This window comes from Clarias gariepinus, chromosome 17 (assembly GCF_024256425.1).
Source record: "Clarias gariepinus isolate MV-2021 ecotype Netherlands chromosome 17, CGAR_prim_01v2, whole genome shotgun sequence".
NCBI classification, from domain to species: domain Eukaryota; kingdom Metazoa; phylum Chordata; class Actinopteri; order Siluriformes; family Clariidae; genus Clarias; species Clarias gariepinus.
This window is the reverse complement of record NC_071116.1, coordinates 2,137,675-2,163,201: the sequence shown is the minus strand read 5'-3', so window position 1 is coordinate 2,163,201 and position 25,527 is coordinate 2,137,675. Positions and strand designations below refer to the sequence as shown.

Below are 25,527 nucleotides of genomic sequence, written 5' to 3'. Positions count from 1 at the left end.
CTTTGATAACTTTTACTCAGATATAGATATAAAAGAGAGGTTTGGTCTGTACATCTTTCAGGGATATCTTTATGTTTCATACATTGGATAACCAGAAACCGGTCTCAGAACATTTTCTGTCCATCCGTCCGTCTGTCCGTCCAGCATCAGACAAAACTGGCTGGACAGAATTTACAGAAACTTTGGCAGTCTTTCTGTATCTGCCTGAAGTTAAACCTGCACCATAAATGAAATCAAAATGTTGAGTATAAGGGAAGTTATGGGCAGGTTATGTCACAGCATTTGGCGCTTTTTTTTTTTTTTTTTGCTAATTAAGCACATTTTCCCTAAAGGTAGGCGTGGCTATCCACGCGAGCCAATCAACACGATAGTTTCCTGTGTATAGAAAGAGTATGTGGAAGACAGAAATGATAGTAATGCACCCGCAAGCCGTCACAATCCTCGAGAAACAGAAACAAGAGAAACAGAAATGCAACATGGCTTACTCCAAAAAAGTAGACTATGCAAGTAGAGTAAGAAAACTGAACGTTTAAAGATAAATGGACAGATTAACGCGTGTTTATTTTTCCAGCGGGTAGGGGCGTGTACCATTCCCGAACTGAGAGCCTGGCGTCAGGCGCTAAAATCAAAAAGGCTGAGTAAAAGTGATGTTATGAACAGTTCTGTGTGGGATTTAATAATCTACTGTAAAATAATCTACTAATGCGCTACTGTCTCAATGTAAACACACACCTGCACCAATAGATATTAATTAAAAAAGATAAAGTGAATATTTTGACTGGGATTAGTTCATATTTTCACTTTGGCTGAAATAACAGCGCTGAAGTGGTATAAGTGAATTTTAACACGCTGGAGTGGTTTTAAGACAAAACTTCATCTTTATCCTTTGATCTACTTTTTCCATTTCTCATCTGTGATTCACTCTCCGATTACCGAACAGGGAGTGTATTTGTCTGAGCACCAAAGAAGGACAACTTAGTGTAAACAAGGCGTAAGATACTCAACCTTACAGAATGGGATTTCTTTGTATTAATAAGTTAGACAGAGAGTTCTGCTGTACAGAGAGACACACAGACATGGACGTGGGCTTCAACCTCATAATAATAATAATAATAATAATAATAATAATAATAATAATAATAATAATATCCCTGATTACATTAAAGATCAGCAGAATATTTTTAGATTTAACATTTTAACTGTTTCTACAAAAAGTTGTAAAGCTGAAGGTTTGAAGGTGTGCTCGTGTCCCGTGATGGGTTGTCTCCTCATTCAGGGTGTGCCCCACCTTGAGATCAGCCCTAAAGTAGTTTCCAGCTTTCCCACGACCTCAAACAGCATTACAGATGGATGGATGGATGGATGGATGGATGGATGGATGGATGGATGGAGGCAAACTGGAAAAAATACAGAAAAAGGTTTGTCGCATGAATAATAAAATTAAACTGTTCTTCAGGGGATGGATATGTACAGTACAATATTAACATTTCAGTCATTTCAATAAGTATATGAAACATATAATAAACATTATTAAAGTTAACGTATTTATTAACTGATTTCCTGGATGCGTAACATTTTATTCCGGAACTGATTTGGAGATTATGAGCCGTGAATCTACGCGAGCTAACTCATAATATTAAAGTGGCACAGAATAACAATATAGTCTGTAAACCTAGCTTGAAAATTAAAAATTTAAATGCTCTAATTGCATTAGTATTCACCCCCCACTGGTGCAGACAAGTCACCATTAGAATTCATATAATCAGCTGAATGGAGTCGAGCTGTGTGCAATTAAAATGTCACATGATCGCAATATAAATGCACCTGCTCCTAGCAGAAACGCAGAGAGCCTAATGATGAAAACAAGTCCAGGTCAAAGTTTTAGAAAAAAAAAAAAGTTTCAATCAGGGTTTGTTTTTATACTGATCAATGGAAGCGGTGGCTCAAACAGTTAAGATTCGGGGTTACTGATTGTAAGGTCAGGGGTTCGAGTCCCAGCGCCGCCAAGTTGCCCCTGTTGACCCTTTGAGCAAGGCCCTTAACCCTCTCTGCTCCAGGGGGGCCGATTCCTAGCTGACCCTGTGCTCTGACCTTAGATTTAAAACTGGGATATGCAAAAAAAATAATAATTTTACTATGCCGTAAAGTACATGTGACGAATAATTGGATCTTAACCTAATCAGCCACAATATTATGATCCTCGTTGCCACCAAAACTCTGATTTCTATCTTAACCAGCATTAACCTTTTCAGCAATTTGAGCTACAGTGCAGTTGTTCTTCTACTGGATCAGGCTAGACGGGCCAGACGGGCCAGCCTTCACTCCCCATGTGCATCAGTGAGCCTTGGCCGCCCCCGACCCTGTCGCCACTTCACCGGTTTTCCCTCCTTGGATCACTTTTGCTACGTCCTGACCTCTGCAGACCAGGAACATCCCACAAGAGCTTTTTTCTCTGATCCAGTCAGACATCATATAATTTGTCCCTTCTTACAATTTCTACAGTAACTTGTGATATCTTGTTACAGTGGCACATGGACGTGGGTGGGATATATCAGGCAGCAAGAGGTTCTAAAGTCGATGTGTTCAAAGCAGACAAAAATAAACAAACTTTAGCATCCGATTGACTTTGACAATGCGCAAAATGTGATGGCTAGACAAGTATATTTTAAAACTAGCCATGCCGGCGACTTTAATTGTGTGGAATTTAACTTCGCACTTATAAGCGAGTTTAAAAAAAATGTAGGCTACAGCGGCATTTGTTGAATTTTGGAATGAGATAAAATTTGAACGTGCTACTGTGAAGTGTGCGAAATGAAGGTATGAGATTTTAAGTAGATTTCAATTGCACATTCATAAGCACATTTTTAATGTACAGCACCATCTCTTGATTCTTGAGATGAACTAATGATGTTTTTCAAAGTTGATTTATATATATAGATATATATATTTAAGGGTGTTTTTCTTTTAAAATTTAAACTGGCATCTTCTCTTTCCGCGGGCCGACTGCAGTATAACAATCTATTTCAAATTATATATACATAATATATAATATATATATATATATTTCTATAATACATTTTCCCTCTGCTTCTTTATCACACTTATGTGGCTGACAGATTGTGTAGATACATATTAAGTCTCAATTAAGTCTCTTATAAGAATTATAACAAACCAAAAATGAGGCCAATTTTAAGGGGGCACATATTTATGCAAGACATTCATATGGATGTATTCATCTTTTACAGAAGTTATATGAAATCCGTCGATACGTGATGTTTACTATGTTTATTTATTTATTTATTATTTCATAATACTAATATGAATGTTGCTGCTAGGAGTGGCCCCACCAGGTATTAGGTTTAGGGGACAAACACTTTTCACATCACTGGAGGCTGTGGTGTTTAAACCATGCTCAGTTGGTACTAAGAGGCCCAAAGTGTGCCAAGAAACAGTATCTCCCCCAAACCATTAAACCACCACCACCACTAGCCTGAAGCGCTGATACACACCAGGATGGATCCACGCTTTCATGATGTTTACACCAAATTCTGACCCTCTGAATGTCGCAGTGTTGGTGAGCCCATGTGACCATGTGTATCCTCAGAGATGCCCTTCAGCAGACCTCAGTTGTAATGCGATGAGTTCTTGTTGCCTTTCTATCAGCTCAAAACTGGTTTATAAAGCCATCTGGAGTCTCAAAACCATCTCTGACTTCTGGCATCAACAGGGCAATTTTTAGCCAGAGAACTGCCCTCACTGGATATTTCCTCTTTTTCAGACCATTCTCTGTAAACACTAGAGATGGTCGTGTGTGAAAATCCCAATAGATCAGCAGCGGCAAAAACCAAGATGAGGTGGACTGGCCAAAAACCCATCCCATGTTCAAAGTCACTTAAATCACCTTTCTTGCGGTTTAAACTTCAGCAGATCTTTCTGACCAGGTCAACAATATTAAATGTATAATATCGCACATTAAAAAGAATTTGAAATTATTTGGGATAAAATTATTTTACATAAATGTGGAAAAAAGTATGACATAACAGGGCCTCCTGCTCGCCCTGACTAAAGGAGTTTTTAAGAATAAGCCCATTTCAAGGACAAGCCGTATAATCTACACGTCCAACCATGAGGAACTGAGACATAGACAGTATATTAGGGGGTTTATTTCTGCTGAAGGTCCACGTGGGTGAAGGACGACCCCATGCTGCTTTCTTCAGAGCGTCTCAGTGCTCTAACAGACAGCTGACACTGATGAGAGGGGAAGAATGATCCATGCGTATTATAATAATGACAGGGTTGGACCAGTTGCTCCCGCTATTCCCATTGTCAGGCGTGACTAATTTCTGCAGAGAGAGGTCAGAGGCATTTTCCACCAAGTCATCCGAGCGTGCTTAATTGGATAGCTTGACAACATTCATGAGGAGGGTCATTCATTTTTTTTTTATTATTATTATTTATATGCACAATCAAGCATCACGTTTGGAATTCATGTAATGTATACTGTAAAGCTTACAAAAATCCTACAGTAAATAAAAGCATTGCTGCTGTTTCACTTGTTTAGCAGTTAATATACAGTATATAACTGAATATATAGGAATATTGTACCTTACATCGGTACTTTTTGCTTTAGCAGACTTAAACTGTAAGTAATTCATGGTTAGTTTTAAGGAAATAATCAGATTGCTTTAATACTTGTCGGTAAAACAGTGTTATAAGCGACGTGCTTTATTAAACTGTCAGAACATTAATACAACAACTCTAGGACGTATTGAAGGGACACACTGATGTTGATTTAAAAATACAATTTCATAAACTCTGGGAAAAAAATGTGTGCAGGCAAAAAAAGAAAAAAAAAGGGTTTATGCATTTTTATGTATTTGCCTGAGATTCATTATGAAATTTCATATCCGTCTGACTTGAGTCTTTGAAGTCTCAAAGGAGACGCTGTTCTGCACAAAATACCCATTTTTTTTTTAGTTTTTAATATCATTTATCACTCTTTTTGGAAGGCCGTCGACAAGATTTTGGAGTGTTGCTGTGGGAATTCGTGCCCATTGATTCTGTAGAGATCAGGCACTGATGTTGGACGAGGAGGCCTGGCTCACAATCTCTGTTCCGGCTCTGTGTTTGGGCCACACCGAAATCATCAAACCATGTATTGATAGTACTTGCTGCGTGCACTGGAGCGGAATCATGTTGAAATAGAATCGGTCGCCACAAAGTTGCATAGAAGCTTAGCATTGTCCAAGGTGTCTTGGGATGCTGTAGTATTAAGACTGTCCTTGACTGTGGATAAGGGGTCTGATTGAAACACCGGAATTCAATAATTAACAAGTTTGGACAAATACTTTTAATCCTATAGTGTGACTTCTCAATATTAACAGAAAAGTCCAAGTTGTCTTAGTGAGTTGTCATTCACCAACTCACCACAAGAGGACGCCAGAAATCAGACCTCACATGACTTCATTAAAAATGCTTTTTTTTTTTTAAAGACAAAAAGGTTGTTATAAAGAGAAAAAAAATAGTTAACTTTAAGAAAGAAGTTTGGGATGACTATTTTTTTTTTTTACAAAATGTAACTTCCACATCAATATTAAATACATTTGGGAAATACAGAGGAAAAAGAAGAATACCGACTGTATACAAAGCCGATGGATTACAGCGGCCAGTCCGAGTTTAAAACATGAGTTTTCCTTTATAATAAAGCCCTGAGGGAAAATGCACAAATGCTCTAGTTTAATTGGTGGAAATGGGGTAAAAAGGAAGGGGGGGAAAAAAGAACCATTGCATTCTGGGATTGTTTATTGACCTGGAGTGATGTACAAATCTCAGCTCTGTTGTGTCCATCTTTTTATATGCATCATTAGATAAACCCAAAGAATACTGATACACCAACAAGACATTACAGGCTTTCCAAACCTCGAGCAAAAAAGAACCGGTCCTCTCCCAACCTGAAATTGAATAAATAAATTGATAAATAACCAAATGGTTTGTCCCTCATCATTGGTTGTGAAATTCACACGTCAAACCCACCTAGTGCTGTCCCAGTTGTCCGTAGTGCTCTCAGCAGCAGAGCGCAGCATCCACAGCGTTTTCAGGACCTGACCACCTTCTGGTGAAATGAAACACTGACCCACCCAGGTAGTGCATGATCCTGCACAGAGAAAGGAAAAAAAAGAAAGGAAAAAAATAAACTCTTAATATACTAGCCCATTTCTTGTGGGTCTAACAGTTAACGAAATTTCACCCAGACAGCCGGTGAGCCCTCACCATCATCACCACCACCTGACTGATACAAAACCATGAAATATTACATAGACATGAAAGCAGAATCTCTTATATCTTCTTTTGATGTGATAAACATACTGTAGGAACATTCATTTTTTTTTAATTCACAGCACAAATAGCATTATTCGCTTCTCAGGTCTGGTAATCTGGGAGACAATTTTATAACCCATCAGCCCGAGCTTTAGAAAATCATGTATGACACGAACGTGTATGTGGAGCTCAGCCACTTTAAGCCCGAGCAGGAATGCCACGTCATGAAAGCATTAGCTATGGCTGATTGTATTTCAAAAGTCATGAATGAAGAATATTTAGAGGAAAAGCACAAGAAAATAAAATGAATTGTGCATGAACATTGTTACAGGGCCAGGAACCTGCTCAAGTGTCAAAATGCTAAACTTTTATAGTGTTATGGTGCAGCGGATTGGATCAGCATAAACTAGCCGTATGAAAAACACTCATTAACATGGACCGCACTTTCTTTCTTTTTTTTTTTATTACTTAGAGCTATGTGAGAAAAGAATACAAACAATAATGCGTCAACTGCAGTCCTGGAGGACCAGAGTCGGTTTGTAATTCACCGAGACCTTAAAAAAATGGAGGTGAAAAAAATTAGAAAATATTAATAATTCAAAAAAAATTATTATATATATATATATATATATATATATATATATATATATATATATATATAGGAATAAAATATATGTATTCATTTGACAATTTACTTTTTTGCATGTAAAGTAAATTTTTTGTTCACATTTGCTTTTAATTTTTATTTTGTCCCATCATTAATTAAGTTCCATTTTCATTCATTACCCAGTTTAGGACAGAAATTAATTTAAATAACTGAAAGAATAAATGATTGTGACTGTGCGCAAGATATAAAGTGTACAAACCTGTGTGTGTGTGTGTGTGTGTGTGTGTGTTAATGTCTCACAGCTGCTGGATATCAGGATCAATAATGTATTTGTCTCAACTTGTACTTTAATCTGGTAATTATTTTTATTTATTTATTTATTTATTTATTAATTTATTAATATTTTGGCAGTTAAGGTCCCCCCCCCCAACCTAATTAACAACCAATTAACAGATTAACAGTTAAATCAGCTGTGTTGAGGCAGAACATAAAGACTGTTTAAAAATAACACTGAGGGGTGTGTGTGTGTGTGTGTGTGTGTGTGGTGTGTGTGTGAGGGAGAGCTGGTACCTTTGGGCCACAGAGCGGAGAAGGCCACCGTGGGCTGCGCGCCGTCACTCATCACCCCGAGCACTCTGGCCTCGCGCCTCGCACCCGCCGCCCCGCGCGTGCTCTCCACTGCCGTCCGGTACACGCCCCTCACTTCCGGTCCGTCAGCTCTGAGCTGCAGCTGCGATCCGAGCTCGCTGTGCCATTCTCCTGACACGTTACAGTGTGACACCTGCAACAACAAACAACAACAAACAACAACAAACAAACAAACACTCCTGTTTACTCTGTCACTCTGTCACTGTTCTCCTGTTAAAGTTCACTTTTCTTACTTTTCTCTCCGGAATAAAAGCTGCTGCTGTAGTTATCTGATGAAGTCCCAACGACAGGACGCACAAACACACAAGAAAGCACGTCATCCTGAGCCACAGCGCGTGCGCAATTTGCTCCTCGAGCTTTAACTCGCTCATTCCCCCATGATTAATTACCTCGAAGCCCCGCCCATCTCCAAAACAGCCCTCCAAACCCAAAATCCTAAACTTCTAAAATCATTTGAGACACTCTTATACATTCTGAAAGTTTAGGCAGACTGAGATCACAGGATAAAAGTAGCCTATATAATATAAAAAAAAAATTTAATATATTTAATCTTAAAAAGTTTAGAAATGTAGGAAGGTTATTCATGTGGTGGTGAATCCAGAGGTTATCCAAGAAACACCTGCAGGAAACTGGGAGGTGATGCACAATTGATTGTAAAAAAAAAAAAAAAAAAAAGGTGGATTTAAACCCAGGCTGGAATAGGTCGGTAGAACCTTATGGGGCATCCATGACTATTTTCGGACCGCTCCAGATTAGTCGGGCTTGTGCTCTTTAATAAATTTGATTAGCTTTGTCTCTACTCAAAGTGTGCCTATGGATTCCCACAACAGTGTCATGGATGTTCAGTTCTTACCATGGCACTGATTCGGTAAGGAAATTATTTCAGCTATATTATTAAGCATCGTATGGAGTAGAGGTTCAGGTTTCTGAGTTTATGATTTGAGGTTTTGAGGATCCGGGTTCGAGCCCTGCTGTTAGTGGTTTTCCACACCCCATACTATCCAGCCAGTCCCAAGTCCGGTTAGAAAAATGGGAAGGTTGCATCAGAAAGAGCATAATGTTGTGTGTGTGTGTGTGTGTGTGGTTCAGATGGTCCGCTGTGGCTACACCTCGACAGGAGCAGCCGGAGAAAGTTTTTTTATCATTTAATTGTCGACCTGAAGAAGGAATCATTTTGGTTGGAACTGACCGTTTAATATGGAGGATGAGGAAATTGCTGAAGCTTCAGTGAAAGTGGTGAGCTTTTACTCTACCACTGATATTTGGGGAATTCAGACTTGGGCTGAAGTGAGGATCTTAACACTACTAGGAAATTAAATAGAACTTAAAAAGAGTCTTTAGACTTTTAGACTGTGGGAGGATCTCACCAAGCACAGGGAAAACTCCACACACACTCAAACCTGAGGTGGGAATCGAACATGCACATGCCAGGGCACAGTAATAACCTTTACACCACTGTCCCACCACCTAGGAGCAAATAATTAAACCAAAGAAGAAATTCAACACAGGATCAAACCCAGCACCCTGAGGATGTAAGAAGACGAAGCTTTACATCTAGAAAATCTGATCCACAATTAAGCCTGAACAGCCTAAACAAACACGGAGTAGATAATCATTATATTCACTCTCCTTCTCTTTAACACTCATATAGTTGAAGTGTGTACGTGGACTTGCTTTAAATGTGAGAAAAATCACAGATTATTTGATATCGATTGAAAAAACAAATAATTATCACAAAGTAGCAGATTGTAATTATTCATTTTTTATCATTACATTGTAGTGGGACACCTCTTTTATGAAGATTTATGTTTCTTAAGAAAATAATTATAGAAAGTAAATTCCCACTAATAATCCACTAATAATGTGTGTGTGTGTGTGTGTGTGTATGTGTGTGTGTGTGTGTGTGTAGACATTTTAGGGGCTGCAGCTTTCACCTCCTCCTTTATTGTTTGTGTAATGGATAGTTCTCTTTTTAAAAAAAAATATCAGATTAAAAAATATTTTTTTTGTTTTCTTTTTTTCAACAGGCATAACAGATAAAAAAAAATGAAACCACCAGAAAATGAGAGTAAATTACTAAATAAAATCTTTTTACTAATTATGAATTTTAAGAATTTTACTATAGATTTCATAAAACTTCATGCTGTATAGTCTACAAAAAATATCAATTTAACCAAATATTAGACTATACTGTAATACATTCAAACATTGATTGTTTGTTTGTCTTTAATATAACATTCATCTTTTTCATTTTCTATTCAATAATCCATACAATGTCAAATTATCATGCTTTAAAGATTATAAATGTTGATGCACTGTTCAGCACAAAAAAAAGTTAACATCCAGATTTCCCTATATGCCTCCATTGGATAATTACTGCAGTCATTAATACGGTGCAGCTCCAGCTAGTAATTTAACCCTAACTGATGCAGTGAGGAGCTTCTTATTTCTTAAACAAACATGGCAGAAGACATATCCTGTGGGGTGGCAAAAATGTTCCTCTGTTTCTGTGTTAAAATTGGGTTAAGGATTGTCCAACGCGTTATTAAAACCTGGAACGATAGAGGTGAGCCATCAGCTTGGAGGAAGAAATGTGGTGAGAAAAACATCCTGAAATAGTGTAATGGGAGATCACTTAAACCCTCGGTGAAATCAAAACAACAGTAGAACTCAGGGCTGTGTTTAATGGTGTGTGAGAGAGAGAGCATTCCCACACTGCAAAAAACAGCTGTGTAGCCTTAAAAAAACACTTATTAGTGAGACTAATTGGGGTAAAAAAAAAAGCATTAATTTGGTACGGGGCATAAAGATTGGACTGTGGGGCATTTGGAAAAAAGATCATGTGGTCTGATCACTCCAGATTTACCCTGTTCCTAAGTGACGGGGCATCAGGGTGAGAGGCAGATGAAGCGATTATCCTCCCATCAGCAGGGTTATGTGCCCAAAATTGAAGTCTAAACGACCAGGTTTTTCCATCAATGGATTTTTTTTTTCTCTGATGGCATGGGTAAGATGACGATGCCAGGATTCATCAGGCTCAAATTGTGAAAGAGTGAATCAGGGAGCGCGAGACATCATTTTCACACATGGATTGGCCTCCATAGAGTCCAGACCTTAACCCCATTGAGAAACTTTGGGATGCGCTGGAAAAGACTTTAAGCAGCGCATTAACACTTCCATAATCAATACTGGAAATTAATGCTACTCTGGATGTAAATAAATCTTGTGACATTAAGAAAGCTTAGTGAAACAATAACACGGCCATCTTCAAAGCAAAAGTGAAAGTGTGGGACTTACTGTATATATGTATACACTGACCAGCCGTAACACTTTACGTAACTCTTCCTCTCTTTTTCCCCCTCTTTCTCTTTCCTCTCTCCCCGTCTCCCCCTTTCACTCTCTCTCTCTCTGTCGAGCTACACATGTCGTTCTGCCAGTGATCCAGACTCCCTCTGCCCTCCGGACCTGTCTGACCCATCCTGGTGCCCCGCTTCTGGTTGGAGATCTCGTCACATGGATGCCCCGGGTGTGTCTTTGGTCTCTGGGGATGGTTCTCTCTACCTAGAAGATGGTTCTGGCCTCGACTGGTGTTGGCAACTGTTTCTCTGGGGACTTGACAGTTCGATAGTTCAGGACTGGAACTTCTTACAAGTCTACCTGGGTCTTCAATAACTACCTGGACTCCATATTAACATCAATTAACATCAGCTATTATAGCTGAACTGCCTCCCACCCTACACACTGTATAAATGCAGATCATTTACTGCTTTCTGTTTCACCCAGATGAGGATGGGTTCCCTGTTGAGTCTGGTTCCTCTCAAGGTTTCTCCCTATTACCATCTCAGGGAGTTTTTCCTTGCCACTGTTGGCCCTCGGCTTGTTTACCAGGGACAAACTGACCATTTTGATTCATACACATTCACATTTCATACAAACTTAAATAATTCTTTTGATTGTGTAAAACTGCTTTGCGGCAATGACAATTATTACCACCATAATAGTGAAGCACAAACACACAGGTCATTACTGTTTTGATGGCAAAAGTGGGTACTTCCTTTATATTAGGCAGGTGGTCATAATGTTATGGCTGATCGGCGTATGTACAGTATAATATATGTTTGTTTCTTCCTATTTTCTTATGCAGAATGTTTCAGCTCGGATTTAATGAAATAAAACATGAACTTTAAAATGTTTTAAATCTCATTGCACACAGAATGTGTAATTAATAGTGAATTTATTATTATTATTATTATTATTATTATTATTATTTAACTGGGACTGTGTTGGAGGTTGGCCTTATTTACTGTAGATCCATGTGCATCTTTGGAATCGTCTGTCTGACGCTCAGATATCAAACATGACCAGTGATAAAAAGAAAAATAAATAAATAAATTACAAACATTTTGCTTGCACTCAATTTCTTTGCCTTCAAAAAAAAAACAAAAAAAAAAAAACACCCCAATCAGATTCACAGCATGGCTGATACCTGTAAAATTTCATAAAAGACCGAACTCTCAGAGCTGAAAATGACAAAATGATGTCTAAATTGTGAAAGAGCGGCTTCTGTTAAAGGCTGCTATTACTAAAAACTAGCCTTGTTATTATTATTTTTTTTTACTTATATTATGTATTGCTTTCATTGAAGTCGTTTTATAACATAAATTGGAAAAACACACAATTTACTCTTGAAAGCAATAGCAATATTTTACTGGTATAAAGTGCCATTTACACCACAGTGTGAGTTTATACTGAAATCTGATTGCTGACGCTCATGTCGATTTCTCCTTTGCATCAACAGGAGGATTTATTCGTTTCTATCCACTGCTCAGGTGTTTGTTCACTTGTTGTTTCTCGCCCGTGCCAGGTCTGCCTCTGTCCCTCGTTTCACCTCTACAGCTGATCCAGAATGCAGCTGCGCCACTTGTTTTAGTTCCAAACCATCCATCTGTACATTTCATGATTTCCTTTCTTTAAAATACACAAAGGAGGAAAATTCCCAGAACCATTTCACCTAATCTTATGGTCTTTAGCTTGTTTCTTCTTCTTATATTTTGTATCTATCTATTTATCTATTTAAAATGCATTATTGTCATAGAATTTGTTTATTTGTGTTTTTATCCTTCTATCTGACCCTTTCGCTCAGTTTATTCTCTACTCACTATATATTAAACATTTTCATATCGCCTGGTGAAGGAGTTTATGTTCACATACAGTTTATCACTGTCTTGTTGACTATTTTTTGTTTAAATTGACGCACAGTGACAACATCAGCAAGCGACTGCTTTCCTGTAACTTTAAAATCGGATGTGATATAAAGATCAATAGTGTCTAATCTAATAAATCTAGCTTTATTTAGTCTCACTGTGAACTGTATACTGTTTATATGTATTTTATATCTATTCATATGTTAATTTTAAAGTAATTTTTGTTTTTTTATGTTACAAAAATGTACAAACATCCACTAATAAATAAAGAAATTTAATATCATTATTTTAGTTAGAGTTCTGAAATTAGTTCCTTGATTCTCACAAGGCATTCACTTTCTAGTTAAGTATTAAAATCGTCTTAATGATGAGCAATAAGCTGACCACACACACACACACACACACACACACACACACACACACATATATAATCTTTATTTATTTATTTATTTAATTATTAATTTATTATTAGTAGTATTTTTATAAGTTTGTACATTTGAGACTGAGGAGGTGACCGAGGTTGGCTCATGTCTCACTCAGACGTCATCAGCAGCCGAGTCAAGACTGAAGAGTAAAAGGTAATTCTACAGGTTTATGGCCTGTTAGATTCAATGTTTAAACAAATAACAGCTCTGAATGTGTTGCTAAAAGGAATAAACCAACATGAAGACCAGAGAGCTGTGTACAGGAAAATACATGCCAGTTCAAAGCTGCAATGTCTGTGTGTGTGTGTTTAAAAACGTATGAGCTGGATCAGTGTGTGTGCTGTGTGTGTAGGTGGTGCAGGCAATATTCAATCATTCATTGATGGGATTGTTGCAGATTATTGTCCTGAGTGACAGGATGGGTTTGTAAAATCTGTAAACGCTTCAATAAAGTGCAATAAAATATTATGAAATTATTATACAGCATTATTATGCAGAAATATACAGAAAATTGTTTTGTGCAGCCTGTACTTTTAGTATGCTAATAAGTTATTTTTTGAAAATTGTTTTAATTTAATTTTATTGTTTTTGAATATATTTTTTTTAATTGTTTTGTGCAGCCTGTACTTTTATTATTCTAATTAGGTCCAATCTCCCTTCCATGGCACTGAGATCACGTGACCTAAGACCTCATCATTATAATTTTCTTCAAAACAACCATCATGGCAGACACAGAGCCAACTTCCAAAAAAAAAAAAAAAAAAAAAGACACAAGCTTTTTATATAATCTGGCAGGGAAATTCTTTTTTCCTAAAAAAGAAATGTTTATTTTTCATTCATATCCATTCGTGTGGACCAAAGAAGGGCGTGTACACATGATCAGCCTTTGTCTGTGTTTAATTATTTCAGTGTTTATACAACACATTGTATTTTCTATAGTTACTTTATTCTTTTTCTGTTGATTTTTCTAAATTTTTTTGAGCCATGTCTTCAATGTGTGGTCTGTATGGTCTGTCTCATGCATGGTCAGTCTTTAATGTGCATTCACTTGGTTGGAAATAAATTTGAACTGAAACTAGTTTCTATCCAGTGTGAACGAATTCCTTAGAAATTGATATCATAAGCATCAACATAACAATAACTAATCGAAATGTTAAGCTCTAATATTACATCTTACACAATATATATATATAAATAATCAAACCACTCCAGAACTGCTCTGGTATCGATTGCACCTCGATGTTCTCTAACTTTTACTACATTTCATTTGTAAAACGTTCCCTCACTACTGTAACACTTAATGTAGTTCAAGTGAGGGGGTGAATACTTATGCAAACCGATACACTGAGCCAAACCAAAAAAGTTAACAATGGTCTCTATTTTTGTCTGTCTGTTTCTTTTAATCTGTGCTGCTTTTTGGATTTTGTTGTTTAAATCAGTTATTTAAATTGAATTCTACACAGTGCCGTGCTGTATGTGGAGCGTCTATAGGAAACAGGTTTGAGTTTGCGTTTGAAGTGTGTAAGAGCGCAGATGTGGGTGAGTTCCTGCTACGGATTTACCAGTCATGTCGCTTTTATCATGCAGCGCCTGAAACGTGTTTCAAGGCCGAGGAGCTGATGGAGGCTGACAGAGTAATGCGGTTAGCCCTGTTCGTCTGATCTGTGGAACTTGTAAGAACACGCAACGTGATTAACAACATCTTTGGAATGTTTGGATCACGCTGTCTATTGGACATGGCAGTCCAGATAGTAAGTAAATAAATAAATAAATAAACCTGTAATCACGGGTCTGCCTTCGTAATAAATGTAGATCTGGATATCTGAAGAGGTCGCAAATCTGTGTGTGTGTGTGGGTTTTTTTTTTTGTGAACAGCTGCATGAAGATTTAAAGGATCTGAAACAAACTGTGATGGGATTAATCGACTCAGATGGATGAGAGAAGCAGGTGCAGATGAAGTGTGTGTGTGTGTGGGTGGGTGGGTGGGTGTGTGTGTGATTGAGGAAGAGTCATACTAGTTCAAGATGACTTGACAATAAAGGTTACTGTATCTCGCAACCGAGGTGAACAGAAAAGCATCTCAGGACGTGTAGCACGTCAAACAAACTGCAGGAGCAGAGGAACACAAGAGAGTGGACTTCTGGACGTCGAGAATAGGTGATGGTTTGTTTCTGTTGTTTCTAAAAATCGAAATGTAAAAAGTCTTTCACCGACAACCATGCAATGGTTCACGTCCATCCAGGAGAGTTCTCAGGTTTTTTTTGCACACCTATGAAAAAAAAAATAATAATAAATCAAGGCTGTTCCTATTAAAGGGGCCATCACTATTGTTGATAATATATACAATATCATGATGTCAAATGTCTTAAAAAGTTTGAAAAACAATGTCGTAAATAAAGTACGGTGGAATCTCAGCATACGAATCTTACAGTACAAATTTTCACCTTAAGAATTACAATTTTGCAAGAAATTTGCATCAGAATACAAAGCATTTTTGGGATGCGAACAAACGAACAGAACAGTGAAAAAGTGCAATCGTCAGTGGAAACCCAGGCGAAGTGAGTTTATAAATATTACAAATTTTTTAGTCAGTCAAATTATCTGCATTTCCATTATTTCTTACAGGAAACTACCAAAAATTTAGAATAGGTTTTGGGTTGCCAGATTGGGTGATACCATCCTAAAGCTTGAAAAGAAAGCAGGTGTTTAGGTGATGGATGTCACTGAGATTAAATTAAGTTTCACGGCGGTCTGGTTCAGAGCTTATATAAAGGAAATGTCCCTGAAGAGCAGTCACTTCACCCTGACAACCACCTGATCGACCTGCACTCTTCCCTTCAATCCCCCTCTCCTCCCCCTCTTCCTCCTCCTCCTCCTCCTCCTTCCCCTCCTCCCGTGTGCACTCTTTAGCAGCAGAAAGGATGTCGCGTGGAAGCTTGAAGCTCCAAGCGGCGCACGGCAGACCGGAGCTGCTGCTGCTCCACACGCTCCCGTTAAGCGGACAGGTGGAGTTCGAGTACAGCAACCTGCCGGGTCATCCGGCTCATCATCACGTGCACTTTCCTGATGCACATCACACGTGAGTTAATATTATTCTTAAGTTATTATTATGATGATGATGATGATTATTATTATTATTACTATTAATAGTAGAGGTAATAGTTATGTACGTGTTTATTCAGAGTTTGTTAAACTTCAGCGCTGGACACGGAGTGACTGAAAGTGGTGAAAAATCCACATGTCACCTGGAGGGCATTTTTTTGCCATAGAGACACCCTAGAGGGCAGGTTTCCCCGCATGTGGGAGCTCCTGAAGGGTCTCATTTTCTTGCACATAAATCAGGGCTGTCCAATCTGACCCGTAAACGCCCAGGCTGCCAAACAACCTCTTAACAGTTCAAACTGTGGAGACCCCTGATAAAGAGGAAGCCTACAGGGCCCTGCATGACTGATAGGGCACTTTATCACGCACGTAACTGCACTCCAGGGTCCATTTCATCCTTTCAGATTAAGGCTAACCATTTGGATACTTCACCAAATGTTCTCCACCCTAGTGTGTACTTTATCATGTTTTATGGTACCATAAAGGCACCATAATCTCCTGACCAGCCCTTGAGGTTGAGAATGATGGTCCTCATTTTGTTGATTTATCTCTAATCTCTTTTATTATTATTTTTTATTAACTTACTGTTATTTTCATAATGCTGATGCCTATCCAAATATCTACAGATGTACATACTATAAAGATAAAGACGCGATAAATGTTAAAGCTGTTAATGTTACACATCCAGCACCGATCTGGAGAGATCTCCTCTCTCGTTTTCTGAGTCTGTAGGTTTGAAGCCATGCAGCGCAGACACACGACCTTGAGGGAGAAAGGTCGCAGAGGGCCGGCGTACATGTTCAGCGAGCGCGACACGAGTCTCACGGCCGAAGAGGAGCGCTTCCTGGATGCCGCAGAGTATGGAAACATCCCAGTTGTCCGGAAGATGCTGGAAGACTCGGAGACGCTCAACGTGAACTGCGTGGACTACATGGGCCAGAATGCTCTCCAGCTCGCCGTGGCCAACGAGCACCTCGAGGTGACCGAGCTGCTCCTGAAGAAAGAAGGTCTAGCACGGGTGGGCGATGCCCTGCTCCTGGCTATCAGTAAAGGCTACGTACGGATCGTGGAAGCCATTTTGGCGCATCCGGCTTTCGTAGGTGGCCGCCACTTCGCCCCGAGCATCTTGGAACGGGAACAGAGAAATGAAGATGACGACTTCTACGCGTACGACGAGGACGGAACGCGGTTTTCACGCGACGTGACGCCGGTGATCCTGGCTGCACAGTGTCAGGAGTATGAGATCATACACACCCTGCTGGTCAAAGGTGCACGCATCGAAAAGCCTCACAATCACTTCTGTAAGTGCGCAGAGTGCTCCGAGAAGCAGGGGCAAGACTCCTTCAGCCACTCGCGCTCACGCATGAATGCCTACAAAGGCCTGGCGAGTGCCGCCTACCTCTGCCTGTCCAGTGAAGATCCGGTGCTGACGGCACTCGAGCTCAGCAACGAGCTCACGCAACTCGCCAACGTCGAGACCGAGTTCAAGGTGAGAGGGCTGGTCTTCATGGTTACTGTCATAAACTGGACTCTGGTTTATCGTGTGTAGTTGGTAATATGATAAAGTTTACATTGAGGAGACGTTTATGGAAGGAGTCTCCAGTGCCAGTGCTTTGCAGCAGTCATTTTTGTGTGCGTTAACCATAGCCAAGAACTGATCAAAAGTTTGTATGTTATTTTAATGAAAAAATAAATTGCAACTGTCGATAAATTGCTGTCATATCAGAGGAATAAAGCCATCAAAGTTATAAAGATATAGGTGGGAAAATCATACAATTAGGAGTTGTAACAGTAACTCCACTGCATCACACAAGCCTGTCATTATTCCTCGTTTCATTCCACTCGAATAAAGCTACTGTAGAGGTACGAAAGCCGCAATAACATACAGTACCCTTCCACTCCAGTCATGAACTTCTTCTCTAACATTGTGGAAGAAATCTTTAGCGCTCACTACACCCTGTGACAGCTTAAACCCCTGACACTTTGGCAGAGGTGCTGTTTTAATCACGTTATTAAATAATGCAACGGTAATTCCGGCCTCCTACAGAGGCTTAATGGAATTTCAAAGGAACCACCGCATTTTAATCTGTTTTTCAGACAGATGTCTTCTTTTTTATCATTTTGTAAAAGGTTAAGGCATTGTCGTCAGTCCAGCCTCACTTCACTTTCTCTTTTGCACAATTAAAGATAGATTCTTGTTATGGATCTGGTGTAAATTGCTTGTGTATTGAAACAAAGACTCAGATCTCGTGCTGTTTGTCCCCGAATTAGTTTTCAGCTCTCTAACATGGTTGAACGAGTCCGAGGAGAGATCATCGTTCGTAAGGAACGTTCATCACCGATTCTCACGGCCCGCATGTCGACTTCTCTTATTGACTGAGCGAGCGGTTAATTGGAGTGTCTTTATTGACAGCAGCATGTAATCACACTGTTGTCGTTCCTTAATCGCTGGGCTCCAGGTTCATTCTTTCACACGGATCAGTAGCATTTTATAACATTTTAACCCTTTTTTTATTAAAATGTTTAATAGAATCGGACTAAAAGAGTGAGCAAAAAGCTAATTCAGATGAAAGTATACAACAGACAGAGATTCGACACATAGTGAGTAGGAGAACTGAAGAACCAATGAAAATGTTTCGACATCATCACCCTAACCCTAACCCCATCCCTAACCTTAACCCCATTCCTTGTCTGGGTTTTGGGGCAGAACGACTACAGAAAGCTGTCCATGCAGTGTAAAGACTTTGTGGTCGGGGTGCTGGACCTGTGTCGAAACACAGAGGAGGTCGAGGCCATTCTGAACGGGAACGTGGACCATAAGCTGCCGACTGAACACAGCAGACCCTGCCTGAGCCGCGTCAAACTGGCCATCAAGTTCGAAGTCAAAAAGGTACAGTGCGGGTAAATTGAATGAACTTTGAGTTGCGTGTATTTCATTTCATACATATGGTAATAAATATTATTTCCACACAGTTCGTGGCTCATCCGAACTGTCAGCAGCAGCTCCTGACCATGTGGTATGAAAATCTGTCTGGTTTGAGGCAACAGTCCATAGGAGTGAAATGTTTAACGGTTCTCGGGGTGATGGTGACTCTGCCATTCTTGGCCATCGCGTACTGGATTATGCCGTACCGTAAGGTACGATCCAAGCACCTAAAAGCACATGTTATTCCACAGTGCTGTTGGATCTCTGTTGGATTATTTTGTGTGACAATCCCACAACACTAAATGTCTCATAACGTGTCATTCAATAATAAATATATAACTATCATTGACAAAAATATCGATTTTCACAAGCTCTGCCGCTTCAGTGTTTTAGATCTTTCTGTCAGATGTTAATCTTTTATACTAAGGTATAATTACGAGCATATAATATGTGTCATAGGGTTTTATCTAGTTTTTCAAATTACATTAGGTTTATGCAAAGCCTCAATATTTACAGTGTTGCCCCTTCTTTTCAGTCCTGTGTCATGCCAACAGTAAAGTACCCTGAGACCATTCATGTGTGAGGTTGGCTTTCAGCCAAGTGAGTGGAATTACTCACAATTTTGCTTAAGAACACAACTATGAATAAATAATGGTGCAAAAACATCCTCCGAGACTACCTTCTCCCAACCATCCAAGAACAGTTTGGTGAGGAACAATGCCTTTCTCCATCATGATGGAGCTCCTGGCCATAGGGGCAAAAGTGATAACAAAGTGGCTCTGAGAAAAAAACATTGAAATTTTGGGTCCATGTCCAGGAAACTCCCCAGACCTTAATCCCATTGAGAACTTGTGGTCAATCCTCAAGAGGCGAATGGACACACAAAAACACACAAATTCTGACAAACTTCAAACATTGATTATGTACAAATCAGTCATCAGCCATTAGTGGGTGTGGGTGTGGCCCAGAAGTTGATTGACAGCATGCCAGGGCGAATTGCAGAGAGCTTGAAAAAGAAGGATAAACACTGCAAATATTTACTCTTTGCATAAACTTAATGTAATTGTCAATAAAAGCCTCTGACTCTTATGAAATGCTTGTGATTATACTTCAGTATCTAATAGTAACATCTGAAAAAAAGATCTTAAAACACTGAAGCAGCAGACTTTATTAGCAGAAAATTAATATTTATGTCATTCTCAACACCTTTAGCCACGGCTGTAGTATAAGAAGAATTAAATACTTTTACATGTGCTGTGAGGGGACAATAATCAATTTCAGGGTGATGACATTGTTAATGCCCTCTCTTATTGCTTATGGCATTTTGTAATGATTGTTTATGCTTCAAAAATTTAATCCAAACCAAGATATTTAATAGCTCATCATATGAACTATTCTAAAAGTGGAAATATTCTGTCCACCCAGATTCCTGGTGCCGTATAAAGTTATGCATATTTCATTTTAATGATAACACACTAGGTTTGAGTCATAAAACATTTTCACAATGGTTGAAAGTGGCCTTTCTTTCGAATCTGTCTATGCAGGAAAACCCACATGAACTAATTAGTTAGCTAGTGTCTAGTTGCCTACGTGATGACCTAAGAAAACCCCTGAGACTCCCAATTAACTTGGCATAAGCTCATGATCTAATGTGTTTTTAGTCCAAGGTGAATACATACTACAGAAAAACACTTCTACACTTATATAAGTAAAAGCTGACTATTCAAGCAACACAGTAATAATAGTAAAATAAAGGGTTTGATATTTTTTACTTTTATTATATTCTTGTTTTTTTTTTGTATTTTTCTTTGGAAAAGCTGGGTCAGGTGCTCCGCAGTCCGTTCATGAAGTTTGTGGCTCATGCGGTGTCCTTCACCATCTTCCTGTGCTTGCTGGTGCTCAACGCCTCCGATCGCTTTGATGGAGTCAAAAACCTGCCCAATGAAACCATCACTGATCACCCGCGGCAGGTCTTCAGGGTCAAAACCACTCGGTTCTCCTGGACCGAGATGCTAATAATGAAATGGGTGCTGGGTTAGTATATCATGAAGATATAGGATGTATTTACATTTCTGGAAGCGAATCGATCATGTCTGCCTCTTGGCTGTTTAGGAATGATCTGGTCAGAGTGTAAAGAGATTTGGGAGGACGGGTTGCGTGATTACATCATGCAACTGTGGAACATTTTAGACTTCGGGATGCTGTCCATCTTCGTGGCATCGTTCACAGCGAGGCTCATGGCATTTCTGCATGCCTCGCAAGCGCAGCTGTATGTTGACCTGTACGTGACGAGCTCGGACCTCAGCAACGTCTCACTGCCTGCTGAGGTGGCCTACTTCACTTACGGTAAACTAATCCTATGCATAACTGTTTAAGATGTGCATTCTAGTGCATCCTCAACAGATTGGAATTAAATGTGTTAATTTTTTTTTTTTCCAGCAAGGAATCGCTGGCTTCCCTCTGACCCCCAGCTCATCTCTGAAGGCCTCTACTCTATTGCTGTAGTCCTGAGCTTCTCACGCATCGCCTACATCCTGCCGGCCAACGAGAGCTTTGGACCACTACAAATCTCCCTGGGCCGCACAGTGAAGGACATCTTCAAGTTTATGGTCATCTTCATCATGGTCTTCCTTGCCTTCATGATCGGCATGTTTAATTTGTACTCCTACTACCTGGGTGCCAAGTATAACCCTGCCTTCACCACGTAAGCCTTAAAAGCTCTAAGCAAATCTCTAAATGTTATGGAAAAATATTCTGGGCTCATCATTCATTGGCTCAAATGTGTTTGTGTGTGTGAGACACAGGGTTGAAGAAAGCTTCAAGACACTGTTCTGGTCCATTTTTGGTTTGAGTGAGGTGATCTCTGTGGTGTTGAAGTATGACCATAAATTCATTGAAAACATCGGCTACGTCCTGTATGGTGTCTACAATGTCACCATGGTGATTGTGCTGCTCAACATGCTGATCGCCATGATGAACCACTCCTACCAGGAGATTGAGGTGACCTCCAAGTCCTTTATCTTTACTTTATTGTCAATGTAGTTGTATTGTATTCACAGTTCTAAGCATAAAGTGTTTAGTGTATTAGCAACAGCTTTGGTAAAAACCACAGAAAGAGGCTGCTACAACAAACTATGTTGTGTGACTCTTCAGTCTACGGTGATCTACAGTTGTGTGTGTGTGTATATAGGGTGTGTGAGTGTGTGCAGGTGCATGTTCATAAGGAGAGATGGCCGCAATGGATGCTACAGTTCTGCAGAAGGAGCTGTTTCACAAAATGTTAGTGTGTGTCCTGATTGTCCTGGGTGTTTTGAGGGCTGAGTCCTTAGTGATGTCACTAGCCCTCTTGTATAGACAGCTAGCATAAACTGCGTCCAGATTGGGGAGCTTGGTTCCCACAATCTTCTATGTAGTCTTATTTATCTGAGCCAGGGCTCTTTAATTCTCTGCAGTGCTACTGGTCTACCACACTGTGGTAGGAAGTATTAATGTTCCATGTTAGATTCTTTGGGATGTGCTTTTCATAATAATTGGTGTCAGGGCAATTGGGTTATGGTCATCGCGGCAGCATGACTGCTTGCTTTTTAGGCACCAGAACAACAGTGGTAGATTTGAGGCATGTAGGGACTTGAGGCTGCGGCACTGACAAGTTAAAGATATTGCTTGGTGGTTAACAAAATGTCTGTGCAGAAGTGTCAGGCCAAAATGGATGAGCTATATTTTTCCAAGTCTTTACTCTGCCCAAACAACTCCCAGTATCCCAGTAAGGAGTCCTCCAGCTGTGATGTAGATTTTTTTGCTCCACTCCTGGACAGTTTTAATAGCTGGTTGTGTTCTGCAGACTTGAGGTATTTAGGGTAGAATCATTTCCATTGAGATGTAACCAGACAGGCCAAGGTGTAGAGACGGAGCAGTTTTATAAGCTCCTGGGATATTGGGGTAAACTTGATTAAGTATATTCTAAATTCTAAATTCAGTCTAAATTCAGATGATTCAAGTCTCCTGTTATAATTACAGCTCCCTCTGGATGTGCACTCCCAACTGGCTGTTAATGCTGTCATAAAACTTCTTCCATGGTGGAATGTAATATGGACAGGGTTTGTCTGTATAGATTATATTTTACAATTACAGCATTTGGCAGATGCTTTTATCCAGACTTTTTATCTCATTATGTATTTAAATAGTTGAGGGTTAAGGGCCTTTCCCAAGGACCTTGCCACTTGGTGGATCTCTGGAAAGATAGATTGCAGCTTTCTGATGGTGTGATCCTGTCATTGCTTTCCAATTTTAAGCATCTTGGGCCATCTGTAAAGTAAATGTTGACTGAGTGCTTGAACGGGGTAAACTTAAAACACATAAAATGCTGCAATATGACTGCAACCTTGGATTAGATCTGCAGTAATGTGATGTAATCTTGCGATTCTTCTGTGAACAGGAGGATGCAGATGTTGAGTGGAAGTTTGCTCGAGCTAAGCTCTGGCTCTCCTACTTTGATGAAGGCAGGACTCTTCCTCCACCTTTTAATCTGGTGCCCAGTCCTAAGTCATTCTATTACATGGGCTTACGCACAAGATCTTGTCTCGTCAGACTATGCAAGGCCAAAGGACGTCGTGGAAGTCAGCAAGATATGGACACTCCACATTCTTTATCTAAGGTTGGAATCAGATTTGTCCCACCTCAATGATTTTATGTGAATTTTACATCACTCTTTTTACTTCTCTTTTTATATTTTATCACCCTGTCCTAAAAGAGGCAACTCAAAAACTTCTAAAAACAACAGAATAAATTTTTTAATCACGTTTTTTGAGTTGATTGTTCTCTGCGCCAGCTCCACAGGTATCGACCATGCCGTACTCAAGACGAATACACAATGAGAAATTCTATCAAACATCCAACTAGATACCAGGTTTTAACTTATTTCTTATATTAAACAGTTTCCTGTTCTCTAATCATTGTCATTAAATAATTCCTTAATTCATCAAATCCACAGAAGATCATGAAGCGCCTCATTAAGCGATATGTCCTGAAGGCTCAAGCTGACAGTGAAAACGATGAAGTCAATGAGGGTAATGTCCCAATTTCTCAAACACAATTGACACACATTTATCAGCATGGTTTCAAGACATTATGCATTTTTAAGTGCTTGGATTTTCTTGCTGTTTGTGGAACCCAATAGGTGAGCTGAAGGAGATAAAGCAGGACATCTCCAGCCTACGCTATGAGCTACTAGAGGAGAAATCTCAGATCACAACAGAACTCGCTGATCTCATTCAGCAGCTGGGTAACATGCTCAGTAAATTGACCAATAAATCAGTAATCCCCGAAGAACCTTCAACCAAGATGCCCTGAAGGACCTTTCAACCAAAAGAGCCCTGAAGAACTTTCAAGCAAGAAATGTTGAAGAACATCCAAGCAAAAAATGTAGCTAACTGATTTGCATTTTAGCTATTTTTTTGCAAACATAACTAACTATACATCTACGATCTATAAATAGTGCTCAAGTGCATATATTTGTATAACTAAAATTATTGAGATTCATGGAATTAAATGACTAAGGGGTGGCACAGTGTCTTAGTGTTTAGCACTGTTGACTTGGACCTCCAGGGTCTGAGTTCGATTCCCACATGTTTGCATGTGCTCCCTGTGCTTGGCATTCTCAAATTGCCTGTAGTGTGTGAATCATAATCGAGTACTTGACTGCTTAAGTAACTGTAACAAAACAACGGATATATCTTCAGGGTGGGGAGTATTCATCACCTGATGTGGCATGTGGACGGACCATAACAAATCAAGGGGGATTTGGAAAATTGTTGAATCTTAAGGATATTTCCAATGAAATTGACTTAAATGTATGATATGGAGATGGTATAATTTATAATGAACTTTTAATCTCCAGTATCAATAAGCCCATAAAACAATTATAGAGGTTTTGCCCCATAAATTGATGTGTATAATTTGTGTGACTGCTGATGATCTTTTATTGAATACTTGTAATAAAACAGGTAATTATAGTATCAAATATTAAACAGTGTAGATATAAATATTCTTGCATTCTCTGAGCTGATAAAAGGTGCATGTAAGGTACATCAAGGTGCATCCCATTATTATTATTATTATTCACCAAACATATAAGTACCAAATATCTGGATATACTTTTAATAAACAAACAAAAAAACACAAATTTATTTCGCCAATATGTAATAGATTTGAATTATTATTTTTAAAATGTGCATTATTTAAGGTTTTAATCTTTATGGCAAGTTAGTTTGTCATATATCCAGGCACAGGTTTTTTTTT

At 39.2% G+C, this 25,527-nt stretch overlaps 2 protein-coding genes across 2 annotated transcripts; one reads left to right on the top strand and one right to left on the bottom strand.

Moving 5' to 3' along the window:
• Nucleotides 1-5,784: 5,784 nt before the first annotated feature.
• On the bottom strand, nt 5,785-7,959 carry avd (avidin). Its single transcript, XM_053476179.1, has 4 exons — nt 7,807-7,959; nt 7,496-7,706; nt 6,034-6,154; nt 5,785-5,951 (listed from the first exon to the last, which is right to left on the bottom strand). The coding sequence occupies exons 1-4, from the start codon at nt 7,942-7,944 to the stop codon at nt 5,903-5,905; spliced, it is 519 nt and encodes a 172-aa protein (XP_053332154.1). The 5' UTR covers nt 7,945-7,959; the 3' UTR covers nt 5,785-5,902.
• Nucleotides 7,960-16,123: 8,164 nt separating this feature from the next.
• On the top strand, nt 16,124-24,579 carry LOC128505551 (short transient receptor potential channel 7-like). The gene is made up of 12 exons (XM_053476055.1): nt 16,124-16,281; nt 17,037-17,793; nt 19,012-19,194; nt 19,278-19,442; nt 21,048-21,264; nt 21,343-21,576; nt 21,670-21,934; nt 22,035-22,230; nt 23,666-23,884; nt 24,059-24,136; nt 24,221-24,296; nt 24,407-24,579. The coding sequence occupies exons 1-12, from the start codon at nt 16,124-16,126 to the stop codon at nt 24,577-24,579; spliced, it is 2,721 nt and encodes a 906-aa protein (XP_053332030.1).
• The last annotated feature ends 948 nt before the right edge of the window (nt 24,580-25,527 follow it).